The following is an 11,190-nucleotide window of genomic DNA, read 5'->3' on the forward strand; positions in this document are numbered from 1 at the left end:
CTACAGTCCATGGGGTCACAAAAAGTCGGACATGACTGAGCGCAAATGCACACACAACCTCCTACTTACACAAAAAAAATGTGAATTTCCCAGAAAAGTTAGTATTTACTTGGACTTTTAATAATCAATTTTATTAATGATATTTGCCATAAAGGGGAAAATCCACAAGATGTTAAAGATAAACAATAAAAAGACATAAGGATTGGGACTTCCCTGGTGGTCCAGTGGTTAAGACTCCATGCTCCCAATGCAGGGGACCCCAGTTCGATCCCTGGTCAGAGAACTAGATCCTACATGCCCCACCTAAGAGTTCACATGCTGCAACTAAAGATCCCACATTCTGCAATGAAGATCAAAGATCCCGCAGGCTGCAACTAAGACCTGGTATGGCCAAATAAATAAATAAAAAGAGATATTAAAAAAAGAAGACAAAAGGATAAATTCTTAAATTTAAGACTGGTACTTGCCAAAGAATATATAGGTCTGCAAATTGTGCTGAGAGAAAAAGTGACAGAAGGTAACTAATGCACTGTACATAATGCCTGGCAACATGCTCTCTTTTTTAAAGTAAATGAATAAATACATAGGACTTGAAATTCCACAAGTTAAAAATGGTGGTATTTAACTATGTTATCAAGATAACCATGGAACGTTTCATAAAACATGGGCTAAGAAAATGTCAAATGAAAGATATGATTCCTAAAGTATAAATCTATAGACTTTCTATGCATGTATTTTCAGGATCCATTTTCACAGTTTTCATAGCATCCCCAATAAGCTAGACTACTGTGATGATAGTATAGATCTTCAACTAGAAGACAGCCTGAACCACAGAAACTTATCCCCAAGGGCTGAAGTGGTACGTAGAAAGTACCGAGAATCTCCAGAGAATAATTCTGATAACTGAACTTGAAATAAAATCTCTTCCCCTACTTAGGAAATAAGTTTGTCTCTCCTGGTTCCTGGAAAATAGAGCAAATATGTCCACTGAGACTTCCTTACCAAACTCAAAATCATCTTCAGAAACTCCAGCTAATCAATTTCCTATGGTAGTTCCAAGAGTGATTTCAGAGCTTCAGATAGGCAATTTTTATGTTATTAATTATTTAAAATACATTTTTTTTTTGATGATCCAGTGGATGTTGGCAATTTGATCTCTGGTTTCTCTGCCTTTTCTAAAACCAGCTTGAACATCTGGAAGTCCACGGTTCACGTACTGCTGAAGCCTGCCTTGGAGAATTTTGAGCATTACTTTAATAGTGTGTGAGATGAGTGCAATTGTGCGGTAGTTTGAGCATTCTTTGGCATTGCCTTTCTTTGGTACTGGAATGAAAACTGACTTTTTCCAGTCCCGTGGCCACTGCTGAGTTTTCCAAATTTGCTGGCATATTGAGTGCAGCACTTTCACAGCATCATCTTTCAGGATTTGAAATAGCTCAACTGGAATTCCATCACCTCCACTAGCTGCGTTCACAGTGATACTTCCCAAGGCCCACTTGACTTCACATTCCAGGAGGTCTGGCTCTAGGTGAGTGATCACACCATCTTGAATATCTTGGTCACGATAATCTTTTTTGTACAGTTCTTCAGTGTATTCTTGCCACCTCTTCTTAATGTCTTCTGCTTCTGTTAGGTCCAGACCATTTCTGTCCTTTATCGAGCCCATCTTTGCATGAAATGTTCCCTTGGTATCTCTAATTTTCTTGAAGAGATCTCTAGTCTTTCCCATTCTGTTGTTTTCCTCTATTTCTTTGATTACTGAAGAAGGCTATTCTTTGGAACTCTGCATTCAAATGAGTAGATCTTTCCTTTTCTCCTTTGCTTTTCGCTTCTCTTCTTTTCACAGCTATTTGTAAGGCCTCCTCAGACAGCTATTTTGCTTTTTTGCATTTCCTTTTCCATGGGGATGGTCTTGATCCCTGTCTCCTGTACAATGTCACAAACCTCCGTCCATAGTTCATCAGGCATTCTGTCTATCAGATCTAGTCCCTTAAATCTATTTCTCACTTCTGCTGTATAATCATAAGGGATTTGATTTACGTCATATCTGAACGGTCTAGTAGTTCTTCCTACTTTTTTCAATTTAAGTCTGAATTTGGCATTAAGGAGTTCATGATCTGAGCCACAGTCAGCTCCCGGTCTTATTTTTGCTGACTGTATAGAGCTTCTCCATCTTTGGCTGCAATGAATATAATCAATCTGATTTTGGTGTTGGCCATCTGGTGATGTCCATGTGTAGAGTCTTCTCTTGTGTTGTTGGAAGAGGGTGTTTGCTGTGACCAGTGCGTTCTCTTGGCAAAACTCTATTAGCCTTTTGCCCTGCTTTACTGTGTACTCCAAGGCCAAATTTTCCTAGGTTACTCCAGGTATCTCTTGACTTCCTACTTTTGCATTTCAGCCCCCTATGATGAAAAGGACATCTTTTTTTGGTGTTAGTTTAGAAGGTCTTGTAGGTCATCACAGTCCATTCAACTTCAGCTTCTTCAGTATTAGTGGTTGGGGCACAGACTTGGATTACTATACTGAATGGTTTGCCTTGGAAACAGATCATTCTGTTGTTTTTTTGAGCTTGTACCCAAGTACTGCATTTTGGACACTGTTGACTATGAGGGCTACTTCATTTCTTCTAAGGGATTCTTGCCCGCAGTAGTAGATATAATGGTCATCTGAATTAAATTCACCAATTTCTGGTCCATTTTAGTTCACGGATTCCTAAAATGTCGATGTTCACTCTTGTCATCTGTTTGACCACTTCCAATTTACCTTGATTCATGGACCTAACATTCCAGGTTGCTATGCAATATTGTTCTTTACAGCACTGGACTTTACTTCCATCACCAGTCACATCCACAACTGGGCACTGTTTTCTCTTTAGCTCCGTCTCTTCATTCTTCCTGGAGTTATTTCTCCATTGGAGTTCATCTTTCAGTGTCATATCGTTTTGCCTTTTCATACTGTTCATGGGGTTCTCAAGGAAAGAATACTGAAGTAGTTTGCCATTCCCTTCTCCAGTGGACCACGTTTTGTCAGAACTCTCCACCATGACCTGTCTGTCTTGGGTGGCCCTACATGGCGTGGGTCATAGTTTCATTGAGCTAGACAAGGCTGTGATTCATGTGATCAGTTTGGTTAGTTTTCTGTGATTGTGGTTTTCATTCTGTCTGCCCTCTGATGGATACGGATAAGAGGCTTGTGGAAGCTTCCTGATGTAGACTCACTCAATATTCACTTTGATCTATTCTCACATGGACGTCCTGTTTTACAGAGGCTGGACAGCTAAAACTACATTTTTCAGATGCCCTTGAAGCAAAGGTTTCACATAAGAGCAAAGTGTGGCCAAGCAGATCACTTAAGATGTAGAGAGTGAAAAGTAACATGTAATGATATTCTTGCCCAAAGAAGTTAAAACTTCTGCCATGTATGAATAAGCTTTCTGATTCAACAACACAGCCCATAATGACAGTAGCCCCTTCTCAGGCAAGTTCTATAATGTCCTTGTGAGGTTTGTTCCAAGAAACTCAGTCTAATCTGTTCACTCACCCTACTCAAAGTTTACCTCTTTCTTAATAAATCCCATTTGCTACAACTACTTACAGCAGATGCTCTTGCTACAGATTCTTGTAAAATAAGTACAAAGTAAACAGGGATGTAAAAAAAAAAAAAAAAGCACCATCCTGGGACTTTCCCAGTGGTCCAGTGGTTAAGAACCCACCTTGCAATGCAAGGGATATGGGTTTGAGTCCTGGTCAGGGAACTAAGATCCTGCATGCCATGGAACAACTAAGCCCACGTGCCACAACAAAGATCCTGCATGTACAACGAAGATCCAACACAGACAAATAAATTAAAAAAAAAAAAAAGGCACCATCCTATTAGCAGTTAGAAACCTATCAAGAATTAACAACTTATAGATAAAGATATAGGCTTGACCTGCAAAGCATTATAATCGAAAAGCCTTAAAAGGCTACCGGCCACATTACAAGGAGCACAATATAGAGTTAACAACAGAGCTTTAGACAGACTCATAGACCTAGAGAACAAACTAGTGGTCCGCAGTTGTGGAGGGTGAGGAGGATACACAGGGGTAGAGACGTGTGAGGTACAAACTACGAGGTAGAAAACAAGCTACAAGAATATATTATGTAACACTGAGAGTATAGCCAATATTTTATAATAATTCTAAGTGGTGTATAACCTTTAAAAATTGTAGGACTTCCCTGGCGGTCCAGTGGTTAAGCCACCACACTCCCAATGCAAGAAGAGCGAGTTCACTCCCTGGCCAGGGAACTAAGACATGTCGTGCAGCATGGCCCCCACCCAAAAAAACTGTGATTCAATCGTTATATGGTACACTATTGCATACAAATGTACACATTATAACTTACATAATATTGTACAGCAACTATACTCCAATTAAAAAAAAAGAGGTTTAGATAGTTTGGATCTGAAAGAGAAAGAATTGCCAGCAAAGCTGATAAATCAGGAGAAATAAGAGACAAGAACCAAAAGAGGAGAGAATTCAAAAAATGTGAAGATGTCTTCTGTTCAACTAAATACCAAAGATGACAAACTGGGTTAAGATCCATTCTTATTACTTCCTTTCTCAAAGATTATCCTGTATAAAAAAATAATGCTCAAACTCTCTCCAAAATTGGGCCCCTTGTGTGCTACAGTTCCTCTATACCATTTATTTTTCTTTCTTTCTTGATGGCTGTCCTGGGTCTTCGCTGCTGCATGTGGCCTTTCTCTAGTTGTGGTGAGCAGGCTTCTCACTGCAGTGGCTGCTCGTGCTACAGAGCGCAGGTTCTAGGTGCACAGGCTTCAGTAGTTGGGGCTTAGTTGCCGCGCATGTGCAATCTTCTTGGACCAGCGACTGAACCCATGCATTAGTAGGCAGATTCTTAACCACCGGACCACCAAGGAAGCCTTTCTTTTTTTTTAACATCACAACTTTTATTCAGTCTTCTTTAAAAAAAAAAATCTCTTTTTTAGGTCCTAAAATAAAAGTCCAATCCAAGACCCATATCTAAAAAGCTTTCACAGCAGTCGAAGTTGCCTCCTCTGAATTCATGGAACATTTATTTATCAGACACCAAACTAAAATCCAAACTAAATTATAAGCTTAAATAGAGCAGGGGCTGTGTTCTTCATTTCCTTATATTCTGAACCCTCAGTATAATGCCACATTCACTGCTAACAAATAGGCCCTTTCAACAGGTAGTTTCAGAAGGGTGGAGTTAAGATTGCAGGATTTAAAATTTTAACTAAATTGACTTGGAAGATGCACAAAGAAACTTTCTGTAGGGATGGTGATGTTCTATATATTGACAGGGTTATGGGTTAAAGAGATGTATGAACTTGTTCAAACTAAGGGACAAGTTAAACTATTTGTTTATTTACAAAATAAATAGTTCATGATAGGAATGCTCAAGTAAAGGGTAAAATATACCTACCCTGAAATACAACCAAAACATAAGATGGGTTGATAAAATACATTGGCAGAGAAGTAAGAATGTATGGACAGATAAAGTAAATATAGCAAAATAAGAATTACAAAATCTAGGTTGTGGATATTTAGGTATTCAATGTACAAACAATTCTTGCAACTTTTCTGTGACTGAAATTTTCATGATAAAATGATAGGGGGAAAAAAGCAGACTGGAAATGAGGCTGTGAGAGGCTCACATTATTTCAGAAGTCAGTCAATTAAAGGACTGATCTTAAGAAGAAAAAAGAAGGTATATACATTCTTCTAGAGGGATGTCTGGATTATTCCTCTTCTCTCTAGCTCTATCTCTAGTCTTAGACAGACTACACAGGCTAGTTCTGGTCTTGAATACTTGTTGCCTGAAAAAAAATGCATACTCACTTAAGCTCCCTTCATTCTAGAACAATCCAAATTTGTGGAGCCTAACCCCTTTGTCTGTCTTGGGATAAAATAATCTGTTTCTCATTCTAAACCTGTGACCAATCTGTGTTAACATAAATGTTCACCCTCTTGGTCCAATTCTTGCACTTCAGACTCATGGCCCTCCACACCAACAGAATGTTAAAACAAAGGTCACACGGTCCCTGGCTGAGGACCTGGCAGAGAGTACCCAAAAATGCTTGCTGTATGAGTAAAACCCATGCTTGATAATAACATGATACATAAACAGAGCTTAGTTTCACATTTAAATCTACATTGTGTTGAGGTTGAAAAATGTTTGTGCTAAGTTTCCAGAGCTGAACATTTAAAAAGGGAAGATCTGGAGCCTCTTCTGTGGAAAGCAAACTAGAAGATGGACCTAGAAACAAAAGGCTGACAAACTCTTTCAACTGACTTTAAGAAACACCTACATTTAAATCATTAATGCTTTCCCCAGATAATACAGTATGTTCATCAGCGTCAAAGTACCATAAACATGAACTAAAAGGGGGGAAGATAAATTATGCATAGGTAAGAATCGACAGGAATTCAATTTCCAATGACCTAAATGCATTTGGAGTTCATTTGCTCTTTTTTGTTATTGTTGCTTCCAAAGGACCGCAGATTATGCACTTGCTGAATTTTGCCTTTGTCACACATGACCTAACAAGGAAGGCATTCATCCTACCATAGTAGCTTCTCTCAAGTGCCTGGTTCTAAACAGCTGCAAATTTTGGAAGATAACACTGAATGATGTCTCTAACCATTAGTATGTTCTCTCCCCAACAAATATGAGAATAAGATTAAGGGTTACTAGAGTATCAAAACCGCACAAATTAAACTGGCTGAGCATAAATTTATTAGAAAATGAAGTAAAAAATATGTATAAGAATTTTAATTCTATGTGTTAATAATTGACCCAATAAACATATCCTGAAGAATTTCTAGGACTTTTATTGTTTATATTTGCTTTTATCTGTCAGAAAGATGCTGTATCACTTAGTCCCCTAAATACAGCAACTGGATAAAATAACAAAGTAATACTGATCTCAAATAAATTTTCATTTGTAAGAAGTAAAAACTGCTTCCTACTCCCAATACTGCAAGGCCTGGGTGAAAAATAACCTGACCAAAGTAGAAACAAACTGTAAAAATGTTTATGTGTTATGGCTGGTTTAGTTATACAACTATTCAAAGCTGTTTTTTTTATAGTTTTCATTGTCTCTCAGTCATATCAGAATACATGAAGACCTTTATTCAGAATAAAAAACTCATTTTCCATTAAAAAAATTAATAAACTGCTAAATACAATGGGGTGGGGGAGATGCACTGCCAAGGGGAAGCTATTTTATTATCATTTATGTGTCTTTCAACTTACACAGTTTGACTTTCACCCCTTCCCATGAGCACTAGTACATTTAATTTATACACATCCATGTGGCCTTCCCCAGAAAGGCTCATTGGAAAAGATATATTAAAGTGTTCTTTTTGTACCTCCTTCAACTCCATTACATAATATCTTGTCATGATCATTTAATTTTAAAGAGTAGCTTGGTTAACACCCTCGAAATCAGCAATTTCATTGTTAATTTGATACTTATCAGTCTTGAGGATCCAAAAAACCAAATTATGTCTTCAGAGCCTTAACACTGTCACCACACAATTCCTAATGTTTTAAAATATGTATATTGTAATTTTCAAATAGTACACACAATGCTGTAGAATGTCCAAAGTGTGGTGAGTATTAAAATGAGATTTACAAGAACATCCTGTTTTGTGAACTTCCAGTCAAATCTAATAGTAATTAACAAGGGTAAATTTGTTTTCATTTTCTGTGTAAACAAAGACACACAGCACAACTTCCACCAGCATGTTGATGCAAAATCTAGAGATGCAATACCTTTTCAATCACCTTTAAAGAGCAAATAAGAGAAGAAGTATTAACAACAGAAAAGCCCTAATAAGTCAAGGTCAATGGGGAGGGACTGAGGACGCCCATCCTAGCTTCCAGCTGAAGACACTAAATTGCAATTATGCTTCAATTTTAGCCATCTACCTCTCAAACTAGATTCTATTTAAGTGGTTTTACAGAGAGGAAGAAATGATGAGCAAAAGTACTGATATGCTGCAATACTTGAAGCTAGAAACAGCAGGTCTAGCCTGATCTCTTTGGAAAGCTTCGGAAGAAAAGCGGTTTACAGACAAGGCATTTTTAAAAATTCTGTAGTTTCATATTTGCAAGCACTACAGACAAAATTTTAGTTACTTGTCCAGGCAAGCAGTTCCTGGTATATGTTATTTTACTGTTACACCCAGTCTTAGTAGGAAAACAAGAAAAAGCCTTTTTGGTGAGCTATAACCGCAGGAAACCCTCAATTATCCATGGGTAGGGACAACCCGGATAAATTAAATCCCCAGGTAATTATTATTTAACAATAATATTGCATTAATTCAGGCCTCCTCCTTTCCTTTTTACAAAAGAAAAAGTTGACTTAAAAGCCGCTCTCTTCCAAGTCACTCTCTTAACAACAATAAAGCAAATGGGCAGATAAATTATTTCAAAACTGTATAGCAAGAAACAGTAAGGAAATCATCAGCGCTCAAATTGGTTCTTTTTCAGCAATTCCAATCACAAGCCATCCAACTACAGTTAAGCTCTCTGAAAAGCATTTAGATCAAACAGCCACCATCCACCCCCACCAAAAAAAAAAAAAAAAAATCCTCCTGATTGAGATTTTCCTAAATCAAATGGGTCTTATATTGAACTGTATAACAATGCTTGTTCGAAATGAAGTTAAAGAACTTGACAACTACTACATTAAAATTGTAAAATGCTGATATCGAACAACTTTCGATTCAAATTCTCTGGGACCCCAGGCGCTGACAGAAGCTTGAACTTCCTTTCTTTCCCCTCCCGGTCCTCCCGGCACTTCTGCGCGCCAGGGTTCCGAACCCCCAGGGCCTGCAGTGACATCACAGCTCATCTCCTCGTAACCCCTGACGTCACAGACACGCGGACCCACAACACTGTGACTTCATCGCGGACTGGGGCGGAACCGCAGTCGACCTGCACCAGCCCAGAGGCCAGAGAAGCCTCCGAGCCTCCGTCCTGCCCGGTTCCCAAAGAAGGTTAAGGACAGGCGCCAGCTCACCTGCGCTGGGACAGGGAAGGACGGAGCGGCCGAGCCCTGGCGGGAGCCACCGGGCAAAACAACCCCCACCCAGGGCCTGACTTCCTCACCGGCCGCCAGTACCGGGGGTGGGAGAGACGATCCTGAAACTCCTCAGGGCCTATCCCGGATCTCCTCGGCTTCAACCCAGACCCGCGACCCCGTTCCCGCCCGCCGGCCCGCCTGACCCTCCGAGCCCCGCGGGGGCGCTCAGCGCCCGGCCCGCGTGCAGGCGGAGGCCGTCCCAGGACAAGGTGCAGGCCACCGAGTCCCTGCCCCAGACCGAGCCTCGGACCGGCGGGCGGCACCCCCGCCCCCACCCGCCCGGCGCCCCAAGAGCGCAGGCGGGCGGCGGGAGGGGGCGGGGAGCGGCCACCGTGGCCGCCGCCGGACCCCGACCGCGCTGCTCTCGCGCCACGCCCCACCCCAGCCCGGACCCACCTGCGCTCCTGCCCCGGCCGGGGCCTGGCCAGGGGCTGCACACCCCTATACAGCGGCGGCGGCTGGAGGCCTGGCTCGCTCCCCACCGCTGAGACAGACCGAGCGCCCAGCGCGGCGCGGCGGAGCCCAACGCTCGCCCCGAAACCCATTTGTTTGGCTAAAACGGCGTGACGTCACGCGCCGGCCCAATCGACGGTTGGCCAGGGGAGGGGCCGCGGAGTCAGGGTCACAACGCCCCCTGCCGGGGTTCTGCGGCACTTCGGGCGCTGGGGATTCAGAGGGGGAGTACTTAAACGGAGAAAACCTCGTGAGGCTTCTCCGGGCCCCCAAGCGGTGAAGAGGGAAAGCTCAAGCACTACCTGTAGAGAAAGGACTCAACCCCTCAAGCCAGCCAGAATGGTAGTAAGCCAGGATTCAACAGTCAGTAGCAATGGCAAGTCTATTAATACTCGTGGGTGGATGTGGGTGGAACTATATGCTGCTGCTGCTGCTAAGTCGCTCCAGTCGTCTCCGACACGGTGCGACCCCATAGACGGCAGCCCACCAGGCTCCCCCGTCCTTGGGATTCTCCAGGCAAGAACACTGGAGTGGGTTGCCATTTCCTTCTCCAATGCATGAAAGTGAAAGGTGAAAGTGAAGTCGCTCAGTGCTCAGTCGTGTCCGACTCTTAGCGACCCCATGGACTGCAGCCCACCAGGCTCCTCCATCCATGGATTTTCCAGGCAAGAGTACTGGAGTGGGGTGCCATTGCCTTCTCCGAGGTGGAACTATATAAATGGTGTTAAATTACTGGTAGATGACCTAGTAGACTTGGGTTCAGATTTTGCTTCTGCTACTACCTGGGGAAGCTGGGCTTCAGAGTTCTTATTCGTAAAACGAAGGGATTGGGAATGTCCATTATGTTCTTTTCTATACAAATAAAGGCAGGAATGCGTGCGTGCATTCTAAGTAGCTTCAGTCGTGTCTGACTCTTGTGACCCCATGGACTATAGCCTGCCAGGCTCCTCTCTCCATGGGAGTCCCAAGAAAGAACACTGGAGTGGGTTGTCATGCCCTGCTCAATGGCAGTAATACCTACCAGCAATTTGATAAACTTTGAGGTTGACAGTCTCAAAATGTAATCTTTAGAAGAGTAAAGGATTGTAAATGATGACTACAAAAGAGGTTTTCGGTACTTTATTTAATACTTTCAAATGAGAGTGCCAGTGAAGGCTATTTTATACTCAGCCTTTAAACTGTTAATTGTATTCACTGTAAAAATAATTTTGACCACATCATAAAACATGAGGACAATAAAAGAAAAAAACGCCTTCACCCTAACACAGGTACTCAGCATTCAGCTTATTTTCCTGTAGACATTTTCTCATGCATATTTAATTTATAATGTGCTCATAGTGTACACACAATTTTGGATCCTTGTTGGTTTGGGGTGCTTTTTTGTTTTTGCTTTTATAACTATTTTTTCCTAGTTCTACATAAGCTTCATAAACACTTCAGAAGCTGTGTAAAAGTATATTAAGTGAACATAGAAAATTTACCAAATTCTTCATTCTCAGACTTATTTCCTTTATGACATTATAAAGAAACCATAGAACATTTTCATGAATGTAAATTTTTAAAGATAAATACCCAGAAATGGAATTCCTAGGTGAAAGAGTATTGGCGCTTTTA

The 11,190-nt window shown here is 41.4% G+C and overlaps 1 protein-coding gene across 6 annotated transcripts in view; it reads right to left on the bottom strand.

Moving 5' to 3' along the window:
- Positions 1 to 9,677, bottom strand: part of FBXO34 (F-box protein 34) — a 78,808-nt gene extending 69,131 nt beyond the window's left edge. For 3 of the 6 annotated variants that reach the window (XR_001918670.1, XM_018054113.1, XM_018054112.1), the window contains exon 1: positions 9,520 to 9,627. Coding sequence is in view for 1 of the 6 variants with exons in the window: in XM_018054110.1 (XP_017909599.1) it covers positions 9,520 to 9,668 (149 nt within the window). In the remaining 5 variants the exon portion in view is untranslated. Of the gene's footprint in view, positions 1 to 9,519 lie in introns of all 6 variants that reach the window. The other 3 variants (XM_018054110.1, XM_018054111.1, XM_018054114.1) reach the window with 3 other exon arrangements.

This window comes from Capra hircus, chromosome 10 (assembly GCF_001704415.2).
Source record: "Capra hircus breed San Clemente chromosome 10, ASM170441v1, whole genome shotgun sequence".
NCBI lineage: Eukaryota > Metazoa > Chordata > Mammalia > Artiodactyla > Bovidae > Capra > Capra hircus.